The following is a 16,161-nucleotide window of genomic DNA, read 5'->3' as shown; positions in this document are numbered from 1 at the left end:
TGCAAAGCACATCTCCTTGTGGACATGTATAATGCTATCCATTATGGGAAGGGTCACTACCCAGACACCAGTTTTGACCTTGATTGAGGTCTCTTCAGTTCGAGCCAGAGGTGATACCAAGGTTGAAGCAATAAAGAAGTCATATTTACCTATACATGTTGCCAAAAGGTGTCGTACCTTATTATTAAATTACTCTGGATTAGAGAAAGATGTTGGAAGTTTTTTCCCATATTTAGTTTAATCTTTTATCCAAGTGTAAACAAACAGCTTGTGCCTGAAGTATCTTCAGGACTGGAGCAACTTGTGGTAAAGGTGGACAAAGCTTCACATCACCTGCCTTAGTATCCCATAATGCAAAGTACATCTCCTTGCAGACATGTATAATGCTATGCATTATGAGAAGGACATCACTAACCAGACCGGTTTTGACCTTTATTGATGTCTCTTCAGTGGGAGCCAGACCCAGAGGTGATACCAAGGTTGAAGCAATGAAGAAGTCACATTTACCTATTAAAGGATAAACTAAATATAATTTATAGTCTAACCAAGTGGAAAAAACTTCTACTTGGTTAGACACATTGAATTAATAATAAGGTGTGACACCTTTTGGCAACTCGTACAGGTAAATATGACTTCTTCATTGTTTCAACCTTGGTATCACCTCTGGGTCTGGCTCCCACTGAAGAGACCTCAATAAAGGTCGAAACCAGTCTGGGTAGTGACCCATCCCACAATGCATAGCATTATACATGTCCTCAAAGAGATGTGCTTTGCATTAGGGATACTAAGGCAAGTGGTGTGAAGCTTTGTCCACCTTTACCACAAGTTGCCCCAGTCCTGAAGATACCTCAGCCACAAACTTTGTTTGCTTACACTTGGATAAAGGATTAAACTAAATATATAATTTAAAGTCTCATTGTCCAATTTCCCATTTTGAAATTTCCTCATGTTACTCTGCTTGAAAAGCCAACCTGGTTGGATAAGCTATGGTTATAGCTGGTTGGATATTGGTTAGCGTATTAGCTCTCCAACCAACAGGTGTTGCAGGTTTGAATCCTGCTGAGGGCATGGATGTTTGTCGATTGTATTACTTTGTGTACTTGTATGACCTTTGCTGTTCTTGCACCATTAAAACAATAAATCATCATCATCTGCTTGAAATTGCCTGTCACTGAAGGAGTTTGTCTCCATGTAGTGTTGAACACCATAACTATTTCTTCTTTTGCTGACTACTACTGCTGCTGGAATATAACTTTTATACTTATTATTTAGCAATATATTTCCTGTTCTGTAATTCTTCTGCTAGTTCTACTTTACCATTGAGAATTCTTACATCAATGCCTGTCTTCAATTATGCTGAAATTGAATTTCTTTCCAGTAGGAAGTAATTTCCCTTTGGATGCCAGAGTAGGAACCACCTGAATAGGTAGTGTAGGATGATGAGTGCATTCATTTTGAGCACAGTTGGAGTGGGAGACATTGGTATCCAGACTAAGGAATTTTCTTATGTATTTCTGATGAAAGATTAGAGGTTGCATTCACTGAGCTGTTTGTGGTATAGTGGGAGGTGATTTTTCTTTGGTTGTCAGCACAAGAGTTGATGGAAAAAAACTTCCAAGAAGTCATACTTTCAGATGACCAAAATGTGATGGTTCTGTATTTTCCAAATGACTGTGGGCATTCTGTCAGTGATATATATATATATATATATATATATATATATGCATATATATTTTAAGGGAAATTTATTAACTAATTAATAATTTCCTAAAACTGTTCTCCATAATTATTGTATTAAGGTTTGTTATTGCTTTCATCATGTAGACAAGGGCTGTCCAAAGCACTGCCCATAGTGCTATTTTGTTTGGCCTGCCTGTGGGTTTTGATTTTCCTGAGCGAAAAAATAAAATAATCTGAATCAAATGTGTATTAGATATTTTAATTCTATCACTGATCGATAATCTCGATGTTGCTAATTTTATTTGGTGTTTTTTACATCACTGTACACCCATATGTTTTTCAAATATTAGATGTATCAGAGCGTTCTCACACTGTTTTGTTCCAACGCGCATGCTCTGGGCGCTCACAGGGAACGTGAGCGCACAACCAAATTTACTAGATACGTATTGTGATGCAGCCCTCGGATTACCTAAGGTTGGACAGCCCTGATGTAGACTGTTAGTTCAGAAATTTTAAATATAACTTAAATATGTATTCAATTCAAACATAATGAATGTATTGTGGCTTCTCTGCCTGATGTAAGTAAAATAAGATCTGTTGTAATCTTAGTCTGAATAATTGCAAAATTTATAATCATTCATATTAGGCTTGTTCTACTTTTTTTTTTAAAGATATGTTTTGCAAATTGCATATGCATCTATGAATTGTTTCTTTGTCCATCTGTTTATACCCATGCTTCCAGGATGCTAGCAGATTTGTTGAGTCTTACTAAACAAAAATTGTTTCACTAAGACCATTGACACAAAGGGACAAAATAATCTTATTAAAACAAATTTCAATAGAATTTAGTAAAATATGGGGTTCAGGATGGGATGCACATGAGAAGATTTTTGTTTTACAATTTTGGTTTTATCTGATGCATTTTCACTGACAGAATTTAACCAGTATGATTATAATGGTTATTACAAGGGAGTTCAGAAAGTAATGTGTGTGTGTTTGTACACACACACACACACACATACTGCTTGGATGTTAGTCACCTTGAAACATCTTGTGTTCCTTTCCTCATCCCTCTATAGTTCTGTTATTGCATACACACTCAATGAGTCTTCTACAAGTTTTTATGTTGTTCCCACCAACGAAATATTATATAAACCTATAGTACATTCATACCGTGGGTTGGTTAGGGATTTTTTTTCCTATTGATTTTGTATATTTTTTGTATATTTTATTTATTTATTTTTACTGGGACCTGAAGATCTGCTCTAGACACTGAACATGAAATTTTTTCTAGCCACTTCAGGCCTCCAAATAAGTTTGCTGGAGTGTGTATGATGAGTGCATTGAGAAATGTAATTAAGAAGTGCACATTAATCTAATTTTTGATAGGTAAAAATTTGCTTACTGTTGAAATTCACTGTTAGTGAAAAACATTTTGTGGTAAAGCAACTATAGATGGTGTACTTAAGGTTCAAAGCTGTATAACTGAGAGGAGATCCCCACATAGCCTTTAAAGGAATGTGGAGAACAGACCTGGGCTTCTGACCTAATGTCCAATCCTCACCTTCTCGTGGTGCACACTGTTAGGTATCTACCTGGATAGTGAATGAACGAGGATGGGCTGGCAATTTGGGATTTAACCAAACAGATTGTATTCTTATTGGCTTAAATCAAAATAAAAAATGATGGTACAACATGACAGAATGTCATGCCAGCTGGGACATTGCCCGGTTAAACAAGGCCCCTGTTAAATATTTCATTTATATGGTTTATACTTAATTTCTTATTTCTCTTGTTTATACTTAATTAGTCGTTACTTGATTAAATCCTTTCTTATTCAAAAGCTTACTCAATTAAAGTCCTACCGGCTGCTCTATTGTTATGTCGCTACTTTCTCTATATATTCTGTTTTATATATATCTATTCTATCCTTCTATCTCTATTTTACTTCTTCAGATATCGGACCTTTAATATGCTTACATCTATTTGTATCTAGGACTGTTTCCTCTTCGGATACTGGCAAATTTTTATTATGCTGCGCCAGCCAGTATCCTATAGTAGAAAAGGTTCCTACTCAGGGAGACAATACTAGACTCTTAGCCGTTCTCACACAATACTTTACTTTAATGCTGCTGTATAGATTCAGACTATTGTAGTCATGACCAAAATCTATAATTATATTTATTTTCTAAATCCTTCCCACCAAAATAGGTTCTCTATTTTATAAGTGGTAGTTTGGAATCGTAATCAGGCATGACTCAGGTTTAGGTAAATATGACATGTTTATTGGAATATCTAAACAGAATACACAAAAAAATTTTACTCAATACGAAATGAAAAGACTCAAGTTAAGAGGTTAACATGCTCTAAATTAAATCAAAGGTTAAGAAACATTGTAAAGCATGCGAAACACAATAACTGCATATTGGGATAGATAGCAAATGATATGAAGTTAAACTAAAATTCCTTTCTGTAATGCTATTCATAAGATAATATAAACAAACATTCTAATGTTACTCAATTACTAAAATCCACAATTCTGATCTCATTAAGTTAATCCTGTCACATACAATTACTAAAGATCTTTTCCAAACAATTCTTCTTACTCTCTCAAAGGAGGTTAACTTTCAAATTAGAGACTGTCTACAGAGTTCTTTAGAATACTGTTCTTAATTTCACATTCACAAACAATCTTCTCTCTTCTAATGAATTTTATACACAAAATAGAGTAATTTCACCTTACCAAACTTTTTCGCGTCTTTCAGCACCACGTGAGCGTCTGGTTACTTCTTGTCTATTGGCTGTCCATACGCAAATGTAGGAGTTACGCTATCTCCATTATTTCTGCTGGAAACTCGGAAACTTTACTGTGAGTACAACACACTGTGGTAACAAGCATTCACCAGGCTGCACCCACACCCTACCATCAGACTGGAAACAGGTGAACCTTGATTCATCGCTCCAGAGTACCGTTTTCCATTGGTCAATTGCTCAGTTCACGTGCTCTTTGCACCATGCCAGATAAGCCACCTTGTTCATTGTTTGATGTTTGTCTTGTGTGCTGCTGCTCTTCCATGGAAACTCAGTATATGGAGTTCTTTTCTTACAATATTAGTGCTCCCCATGGTGTTACTGGCACTCTGGAACTCATCGTGGATGGTCTGTGCCAATTGTAGCCGGTTTTTGTATGCCATCCATTTTAACACCCTCCTTCTCATCAGTCATTTTCAGCCATTCTGGGTGTTTTTCTGTACTTGTGATGCCAGAACGTCTCCATTTGTTGATTACATCGCCAACTATTGATTTGGATGTTCCAGTTGAGTGGCAATGGCACGTATGGACATGCCACCAATGTGACAGTCCATGATGACACTGTTGGATCCTACTTCTTCTCAATCTATACTTTGGATCCGACATTTAGTTATTACGATGTTCTTAACCTAAAAAATAGTTGCTAGTTGATTTCTAATGCAAATATAGAGAAAATTTATATTTATAGAGTGCGCCACTCTATATCTGAATTAGTTCAAGAATTGAAGATAAATCAACCCTCAACTATTTCTCCTTAATATATATACTGGCCGAGTATATTTAACTTACTTAATTTACCCGCTTTGGTTCGAATATTTTATGAATGGTGCAGTAAAAGAGATTCAGGCAAAATACATCTTTTGATTAACAAAAACCAAACATTTAATTTAGAATCACAAATTTTACACTTAAATTCAAATCAATAATTAAGATATCACAAACATTTTAACTCCTCAGATAAATTCAATCATTCAACTCATACAATAGTAAATCTGTTATCTCTATAATACAGTCTTCTCACAGTTCCTTAAGTTCCAAATACAACAAAAATTGCAGTAATACCTCTTCACAAACAAACATTTTTAAATTTACACTTTAGCTAACTTCCTCAATAGTTATTGTTAGTATAAGGAAATTCTAGGATGAAACTCTCGCACTTCTCTGTATAGGAATATTAATGGTTGGAATAATCTTACCGATAATCTTCTATCTTCATTTACTTATACATATACACTTTTTACAACTGTAAACACTTTAAACAGTAAACGGCACTCATTAAATAAATTCTTCTAAGCAATAACTGAATTAATCATCGGTCACAATACACATAAACAAACGTTGTTGCATAAAGTACTACTGATCACTCATGAAATAAGGCAACACACAATAATTCTTAACTTGAGGTTTTAGATGCACAGTTGTTTTGTTCATTCCTCCTGCATTCAAATAATTCTTTAGGCACTATAATTCTAAACACAGCTAACGGTAAACTTCAATTCTACAGCCTCTACTATCCTCTAGTTATGCGTTGCTTTATTTCAAGATTCTGTGTGTCCTTGACAGGTCGGCCCTGAAATTATATCTCAATTCAAGTATTGCTAGTCTAATTAATAGTCTCTCAGCTGTTTTCCGTAGCTATAATTGTTATTCTACAACTTATTAACTAACTGCTTCTCAACTAGTAGACTTTATTAGCTCCTTGAGTGACTTGCCGACTCGCTATTATTGCACTGTGATTCCCGAATGCTCCGATTCCAACCTAATGCCAATCCTCTCCTTTCTCTCTCTCTTAATCTATCTAATCCCCCTTAATTAATTCATCTTAATTTCAGCATTCATCGCTTATATATCTGTTCTTCCTGCCTAAATTATTCTTGTGATTTCTTTCTAAAACTCTTTTCAATAAACCTTCTCCTCACGTGGTGTTCCAAAACGTGCTCGCTCACTTACATATGTCTCCATGACAACAAAACAAAACATAATAAAATCAAGGTATTGCATAACGCTAAACTTCTACAAATAGGAATAAATAAGGAATATTTACATTTCAATTAATGCGCAGTTAAATTATCAAATATAAGTTCTTATAATATTAATATAGTAATGAATAAAATAGCTTAATAATATTTAATACAGTATTTTCATTATTAATACATATATCTTTGATTAATTAATTAAATATTAGACAAAATTAAAGTAGTTATATGAATATTAAATTGTAAAATAAGTTGTTTACATTAAATAATATTTACAAGTCTAGCCTTTGTGATGGAAGATCATGTTGGATTCTGAAGCAAATAATAATTACTCCAATCTCTATATATTCAGAATCCAGCAACACATCTTTTGAAGTCACTGAGTTCATATCATGTTGCCATGCCACTTGTATTCAACTGCTACGATAAAATATTGCTTCCTACTATCTGTGCACCAGTTTTTTTGTTATTAACAAACCTGAAATGTTCCATAACTTCAAATAACAGGGGTGTCCATACAATTATTGGTAGATAGTGTACATTCAAGTGTTGATCATTACCTCTGAATTTAAAGTATTGCTTAGTCAATGCATCAGTTTGGAGAAATATGTAGATGTTTTACTACTAATCACTTCATTATAAATAATACTACATTAATTAGTGAGGCCATGATAGAAGTTGGATAGCATTTCAGGAAATTGTGTGTGTAAAAAGATGGTTAATAATATAACAGAAAAAATCTCTGCAATTTAGTGATATGCATTGAAAAGTTACTTTGTTAGTTTGTTTCATATTTTTGGATCATTGATTGCTTTTTACATTATTGAATGCATTGTGACTTATCTATTCTAGAAATGAAAGTACGTATTATAATGACATTTTAATAATTTCTGTTGCTTTCATTCTTAATTCTGAAAAAGTCATATGACAAGGTGCCAAGAGGGAAAGCTTTTCAAAATGCTACAGTTATAGGATGTAATTTGGACATTATATTAAGCAATATGGTATCTCTTTATTAAGTCAGCAGTTAGAATGGAAGGAGGTACAGGAAAATGGTTTGATGCTAAACCAGGTGTGCAGCATTATCTCCACTGTTATTCATTATCTATATGGATCACATCATGAAGGAATGCGATATTAAAATTGGTGATATTGATCTCAGCTCTTTACTTTATGTAGATGATGGAATACTTCTAAATAAATCCAGTACAAGTCTACAAGATTCCCTGACTAAATTGAATCACTGTTGTAATAAATTTGGTATCAAAATTGGCAATAAAATGATAAAGACAATGAAAATGGACAGAAACATTGAAAACATCAACTATATTCTGAATGGTGAACCTATAGAGCAAGTGAAACATTTCAGCTATTTAGACAATATTTACTGAAGATGGCAAATTAAATATGGAAATAGACAACAGAATTAGTAAAGTTGGTATGGTAGAACGTCAGCTGAAGAAATTTATATGGAATAAGAAATAATTATTCAAAACACTTTGACTAATTTAGTTAGAAATGGTTAGAAATAAAACACTTGATCACAGACTGGAGACCACAGATATGAAAATTCTGAGAAAGATTGGGAGAATGAAGAGATGGCATCAATGGCAGTACTATATTAAAAATGAGGAAATTAGGAAAGAATTTGCCAAAGTTAGCATTCTGGAATGTGTTAGCAGAGCTAATTTCAGCTGGTATGGTCGTTTAAACAAAATGGTAGAGGAAAGATTAGCAGAACAAGTGTTCTTTGCCAGGTTGGCAGGAAAAAGACCCAGATATAGGTGAATTGATACAGTAAAGAAGTGCCGTAGAACAGTGCTTCCCAAAGTTATGGATGCCAAGGCCCCCTTTGGAAAAATTAAAATATTTCATGGCCTCCCCATCGGAAAAAAAATCGTAATATAGACATATATTATTGTGATATTTATTGTATTTATATGCAATACAATTTATATTCAAGATTTTGCGTTTGTAATCATTTTTGTGTTTCTTATCAATACCTTTGAAATGAAACTTATATGAATAAGCATATATTTACTAATATTCATTAAGCGCTAAAATATGCAAGAAGCAAAATTTGTGAACCAACACCAGTGTGTGATTTTTTTTCATTAAAATATAAAAAAGAACAAAAAAAAAAATAATAATAATTAAATACGTTTCTTTTAAGAGTAAAAAAAAATCTACTTAGTCTTAAAACATTTTAAATTTGTTTTCATTATTTCACGGCCCCCTCAACAAAACTTGCAGCCCCCAAGGGAGCTGCAAGCCCACAGTTTGGAAGCGCTGCCTTAGAAGACAGAAATATAAGATCTGATAATGTTGGAATCTTGACAGATCACAGATTAATTTGGAGGAAAATTGTTGATCAGAAGTTAGTAATGGTGTAACTTTTTCATGTAGTACTATCATAATCCTGATGTGTACCATCAGGGGGTACATATCAAGATTATGATGATGATTATTCTTAATTCTAATTTTAAGAGCTCTACCTACTTCCTTTGGGAAAAAATGCATTAGAAGATTTTTTCTAGTTTTGATCTTTTGTTTTTAATTTTCTTTCATGCCTGTGATTTTATTTACCCAGTTAATTAAACCGATTCACTTGAGTGGATTTTTATAACAACTCCAGTCATGTTTGATATTCATCTAAATCATTTGTAATACAATCTTGTATGTTTCATCAGCAGAAAGGTATAGCATTTTATGTTTAACACATTAGAAATTTGTAATGAAATGCATCTTGATAAAGTTCACTTATTTAGGACAACATGAATATTTCATGTATATCATTTCAAGAATTCTAATGATCTTGAGTATACATGATCTTCTGTGTACTTGCATCTCCATGACAGAAGCATGTAGAAACTCATAGCCAGCTTGTGTACTATAGGTTTATAAAAAGACTAATATTATCATTTGCCTGTTATTTAATGAAATGCTGTATTTTTACTTTCAGCTGTGGATATGGTTACACACTTAGTGCAGTTATTCGAAGATAATTATCCTGAGCGTCTGAAAAAAGCATATGTGATCAATGGTAAATCAAACAAATTCAAGCTATTAAGAAAACTTTAATTTATGGTATCAGTTAAAAATAATGATCTGTGCAATATGAATTCTGTGCAATTTTCCCTTGCAGTATTTCTCTGCATTCAGTTCTGTGACTAACATAATATATCCATTGTTGTTTATTGGACAAGAACCACGTATAACATTCAGAAAGAGAACTGTTATGACTAGTACATCCATCTGTGTACATTGTCAGATTAAATTACAAAATTAGAAAAAAAGTTATTAACAGAGAGAGAGATTTCTAAATCAGTAACCTTTTATATATCAAATTATTCAGTGTGTTATGTGTGGTTCTAACCTGATAAATAATGGACAATCTTACACTGTGAAAACCTCATTTCATTAATGTAATAAATATCTATCGTTATTTTATAAATATCAGTTGTATGTGTATTTCTGTTGTTCCTACAAGTTTGTTTTAGCAAGAGTTAACTGCAGTCCTTGCTAACCTTCCACAACCATGGACCTTTTCTTAACTAGTTCTCCTTCCTCTCAGCTCTCTTCTAGAAACCTAGACCATGATCTTCAAGATTCTTTTACTGTGGAGTGCCCTTCATCTTTTCTGAACAAGTGACAGAAACACTTAACTGGAATGACACTATTCTCCAATAAGTGTACCATGGCAATCGTGTGTGTGGGGGGGGGGGGATTAGCATAGCACAGTGGCTGAAGATCAAAACTACTCTAGACACTCAGCTTATGCTATAGCTTGCAACAGCCAAAAAAAAAGTTTAGAAAGGACCAAATGAAAACTTTCCTTCTGCTCTACCTTGTTCTTTCAAGGGCACCATCAGATGGAATTCTACCTTTCTATGCTTCTACTTCTCATATCTCCAGCTGGTCCCAGATGACTATGTCAGTGTACTTTCCACTATACCAAGAACAGCTCACTCCACAGGTCTCTTATTGACTTCTATTGGAAAAAATTAGAAGAATTCTTGAAAAACTTGGATTCTAATAAGTCTTCTTGTCCTGATTGTATCCCTGATTATTCTCAAAAATTGTGTAGCAGATTAACATCTTTACTGTAATTTCTTTACATTCGTTCATGCTCATCTGCTTATTCCTCCCCCATTAAAAAAAAAAAAGTCAGCCATCTATCATCTTATTTCATTACTCTATTTCTCTCAAAATCCATAGAGGTCATCAATAACCAACTTCTTTTGCCACTACTTGGAGATAGCAGCTAATTAGTGTCCTGCAAGATGGATTTCACTTCTCTCACTCTACAGCTGATCTCCTAGCCAATATTATTTACTTTTTTTTTTTTTATATGTTGTGAAAAATTTGGAAAATCTCAAGTAGTTGCTCTTCACATTTCCAGGACATTTCAGTCTGGCTCAGAAACTTGTTCAATTGGCAGTGACCAGGCTTCTTATGGTGTGCCTTCTAAATTTTGCATTTTGGGGTTTCCAGTTTCCTCTGTGGTCCTCCACCATGTCTCATAGTGGATAACTTCCTTTTCTCACATTTCCCCATATCAGAGCACCTTGGCACTCTGTACTTTTGTCCATGCATTGACTTTGTTCTTTCTATAATGCTACAATTATATAATGTAAGCAGAATTTGATGTCAAGCAAAACATTTCTACATATAGAAAGGCTGAGGCCTCGATGATTCATAACAATGTTTTATGTTATAAATCAAGGTTTCCCAAACTGTGTTCAGCAGAACACCAGTGTTCCGTGAGAAGTTCTCCTGGAATTTGTCATTTTAGTTTTCTTAAAACTAAAATGACAAATTCCAGGAGAACTTCTCGCGGAACAATGTTAAGCATTTTTCATGAATAAATATTTTATAGTGAAAATATTCCGAGGAGAATAATATTCGTGAATATGTCGAAAAGCTCAGACACAGAACGCCTAATAACATCTGTGCATCGTTAATTTTCACACATCGAAACCTTTCAACATTGGGAAAGGGAATACCGTTGTTTATGACTGGTCATAAAAATTGCCTGCAAACACGGATTATAACAATGGGTGGCGTATATCCTCTGTTCTCAAAACTGAAGGAAATGAAACTGTGTAGCAAATCAGTGACCGAGTGGCATATTTTTAAACATGGAAATATTCATGAATTATCGTTAATTTTTACACATCGAAATCTTTCAACAATCAGGAAAGAGAATATCGCTGTTTATGACCGATCATAAAAATTGCCTTGTAACAAAATTGCCAATTACAACAATGGGTGGCTCATCCTCTGTTCTCAAAACTGAAAGAAATAATATCTGTGTTGCAAATGTTAGTGACCAATCAGCAAGGAAGTATGAAGAAAATTTTCCACTAAAATTGAAGATCAAGGTAGTCTGTATCCGGTTCTCAAATCTAGTAATACTGAATACTTTCTTCGCAAGTTCGTATTGTAGGGTGAAAGTTTCGAAACTGTAGTGCCATGATTTTTTAAAAGTAATAGGCCTGCAGATTTAAATTTTAATATGAATAAGAGACAAGGGACTTTGTTTAATTTTGGTATTAAGAAATCTCTTATTGAAGGTGTTTGTGATGCAACAGATAGTGAGTCATCCACCTCCAGCCTACAAAGCGATCTCCAGGATGTACAAAAGGAGGGGGAAATTATCAGCACACAGGAGAAAAAGTCTGCATTCACTCTTAAGTACTTATAATAATATTATAAATTTTTGGTGATCAGAATGATGTATGCCAATGAAAATCAGCACAAATTAATTTGATGTTTATGTTTAATTAATTATTAATTAATACATTACAAAATAACCAAGGTGTTCCCCGAAAATTTCAGGATTTGTGAAGTGTTCCGTCGTAGGAAAAGTTTGGGAAATGCTGGTATAAATAATACCAAGGGAGGGGGGGGGAATTAAAATCTTTAAATTAAATTTGTAGTTATCCAACCCATAGAGTGTGTCACATAAGGGCATTAATACTGTTGTCAATTACAATTTAAATATTTTTCCTCATTACGCACTTTAGTTCTGTGGGCCTATTACAGTTCTAACTGTGCTCTGATAATGCCAGTTAGAAAACGAGTGAAATATTAGTGAGTTTAATAAATTACATTTTTTTTCCTTTCTCTTTGTGTTGTTTTTACTGTAAATGTGATTATGAATCAAAGCATAGTCTGTATTTGCATTGAAAGTTCAGCAGTTAGAATTGAAGTAGACACAGGAAGATGGTTTGATGTCAAATGAGGTCTGAGACAAGATTGCACATCGTTTATATGGATCACATTATGAAGAGAAGTGGCATTAGGCCTCGTCAAAATTGGAGATGTTGTTCTCAGATCTTTACTTTATGCAGATGATGTTATACTCTTAAATTAACCCAGTACAAGTTTTCAGGATTTCTTAACTAAATTGAATGCTATAACAAATATGACTTGAAAATCAGCAATAAAAAGACATAAGACTATGAAAATAGGCAGAAACATCAACTGTACCCAGATTGGAGAACCTATAGAATATGTAAAGGATTTCAGTTATTTAAACACAATGTTTAGCAAAGATGGCAAATTAAATATGGAAATAGACAATGGAATTAACAAAGCTGGTATATGGTAGGAAATCAACTGGATAAATTTACATGGAATAAGAGAGAAATTGCTCAAAACACTAAACTGATGTTTAGTATTTTGAGCAATATATATATATAAATGTAAGACAGTGTTCAAACAAATTTTAACATCAAATAATAAGGCAGAGTCATATTAAAAATGAGGATATTTGGAAAGAACTTGGCATTGTTAGTATTTAGGAATGTGTGAGCAGAGCTAATCTAGAGGAGTAGTATAATCACTTAAACAGAATTGGAGAAGAAAGGTTAGCATAACAGGCGTTTTTGCCAAAATGGCATAAAAAACAATCCAGAGAAAGACCAAGATCCATGTGGATTGATGCAGTAAGAAGTAGACCAAAATATAAGATGTGACCAACAGTAATGGAGTCATGACATATAACAAATTAATTTGGAGGAAAATTGTTAATAGAATATTTGTAATGGTGTAATTTTTTTCATATAGTACTATCATAATATCTTGTACACCTCCAATGGTACACATCAGGAATTTGATGATGATGACTTTAAATAAAAATGGCAGAAAGTTAATGGATTTTGTAGTATATAATGATCTTAAATAATGAATTTCTTCTATAAACAACTTAAAGGTGTACATAACATTAGCATCTGAAGGATGGAAATCAATTAGATTTATTACCTAACTTAAAATATACCAGTTGAAAGTCTCTTTTCACTGCAGCTCCTGGATTTTTTCCTGTGGCCTATGCAATGGTAAAGCCCTTTCTCAGTGATGAAACTGCAAAAAAGATACACGTCTATGTTAAAGGTAAACTGACATTTATATTTCATGTTGTTTTTTCATGCTATAATTTTCATATTTCCATTTGTTGAAGGAATTGTTTAGATATAGAAAATTGGTCAAGATAACCTTGGCTCAATTTTTTATGTAAATACAAATCATTCTGTATAATTAGTGTACAATTAATACATTATATGTATTAATGAAAAAAAAGCACTATATATATTATAAGTTTATAGAAAAAAATATATATGTGCATTGTTTCATAATAGTAATATCAGCTTTGATCTTGACACTTGGTTAAGATAGAGAGGATTATAGAGGGGAACTAGTAACACATAAAACTAACTTTTTTGTGACATAAATAATTTTTATATAGGGAAAGTATAATATTCCTCAAGGGCTCACTTTAATGAGTATGGGGGTGACAAACCTGAGGTACTTGATGCTGGACCATGCCTTACTTCATGTAACACACATCTGTTATATGATCTGTAGACACCCCAATACTCTAATGCTATTAGAGTATTTAAGGACTAGGGGTAAATCTCTCCTATTTTACTATTTCTTTTTGTCTTATGCAGTGGGAATCTACTTTCTCTCCTGGGTATTCATCTAGTAGACTAAAGTTAAGCCTACTAGGTGAAGTCAACTCCACCTGGTCGATGTGGAATGAATTGGGATGAACCCCTCCCCCAAATATGTGGAAAGGGCTTCTGCAACCCCTACCACTTTTTCTTGCAGTGACTTCACTCTGAAATCCTTTTATGTTTGTGCTTATAATACATCTCCTGTTGCATTGGTAGTTGCACAGAATAATCAGAGCTGTGTTCAGGGCCTACACAAAAAGTTCCTGTTCAAGAAGTATATTACAGTCTCCAGCACAAGTCACTGTTACTATGAATGAAGAATACAGAAGGTTTGGATTAATTTCAGAGGGTGAACTTTATATCTGCACTTAGAATGTAAATACTTTTTATAGGTCTATAGGTGGGCACTCTTGATATTGTCTGTAAAGAGATGAAAAGGTATAAAATTGACATTCTGGGAATTACAGAGACCAGATGGAATGGATAAAGTCTTTTCAAAAAACAAGATGGTAAACTAGTTATTTATTTAGGAGGTGACTCAAAACATCATGGAGTACTGAGGAAGGTTAAGGCAAGAGTTGGTTATAATCCCATTAATGACAGGATACTTTGTATTAGCCTTAAGGCTCATCCTACCAACATGTCAATCATCATAGTAGTTCATGTACCCCACACAGATAGACCTGATGAAGTGAGTGAGTTCTATGAAAACCTATAGCCTGCCAAAAAGGGATGTACTTTTCATTGTAGAGGACTTAAATGCAAAAGTGGGGAAAGAGTATGAGAGAGCGAATCCCGAGTGTGGAATGTTTGGTCTGGGTGAGTGTAACACCTGTGGTGAAAAACTGTTGGAATTTGTCCATGCTTATAGATTAGTTATCACCAATACCTGCTTCCAGAAACACTCATGAAGGACATATACGTGGACATCTAACATGGATTGGTCAAGGCACCAGATTGATTATATCCTGGCTCTCCAACGGTGAAAGACAAGCATCTTCAATGTGCATACTTGTCCAGGACCAGAATGTGGTACTGACCATCAGTTTAAGAGCCAAAGTAAGACTGAGACTCCGAAACCTTCCAAGTCATGCCCATCCCACAAGACTGGATGTCAGTAATCCCTAATGGGTTCACAGAAGAAACTTCAACATGGTTGGATGATCTTTTTTGAGATTAGTGAGGAGAACTCACCCGAAATGTTGTGGAAATGGGTCAAGGTTATAATAGAGGATACAGCCAAGAAGTATCTATGAGGTAGATACTTCTTGGCTAAGTATCTCTCATAGGCCCAATTAGAAGACCAAGAGATCCATGGATATCAGATTTGACATGGGATCTGATCGAAAGGAGGTAGTTGGAGAAACAAAGTACTGAAAAATATAAAAGATTACATAGAGACGTGAGAAAAACCATCAGGCAGGAGAAGGAAAATTTTTATGCTAATAAGTGTGAAGAGATAGAACAGATGAAGAGGCACAATTATACACAGAGTCATGCTGCATATGTGTAAAGGGATGTTTAAGTTAGTTTGTGACCTAAAGCACAAGTTTAAGCCCAATTGAATGTCATCAAATACAGAAACAGCAGTACTAAGAGAAGAACTGGAAGTCAAACACTGTGAGGAACTGTACAGCAGAGAGGATAAGGAAAATTTGGAGATGCCCTCTTACGGAAATTTTGATTTGGAACCTCCTCCTCCACTTAGGCATGAGGTTGAAGGAGCAATTAAA

General features: G+C 34.0%; 1 protein-coding gene across 1 annotated transcript in view; it reads left to right on the top strand.

The window, feature by feature from the left end:
- Positions 1-16,161, top strand: part of LOC150102003 (SEC14-like protein 2) — a 166,551-nt gene that overhangs the window by 98,181 nt on the left and 52,209 nt on the right. The window contains exons 8-9 of the mRNA XM_090399949.1: positions 9,430-9,510; positions 13,779-13,865. Of these exons, the coding sequence (XP_090256075.1) occupies positions 9,430-9,510; positions 13,779-13,865 (168 nt within the window). The remainder of the gene's footprint in view (positions 1-9,429; positions 9,511-13,778; positions 13,866-16,161) is intronic.

The sequence above is a fragment of the Typopeltis vanoorti genome, chromosome 11, assembly GCF_054136105.1.
Source record: "Typopeltis vanoorti isolate ZY-2024b chromosome 11, IOZ_Tvanoo_1.0, whole genome shotgun sequence".
Lineage (NCBI taxonomy): Eukaryota > Metazoa > Arthropoda > Arachnida > Uropygi > Thelyphonidae > Typopeltis > Typopeltis vanoorti.
The sequence above is the reverse complement of the archived record's forward strand: the minus strand, read 5'-3'. Positions and strand labels throughout refer to the sequence as shown.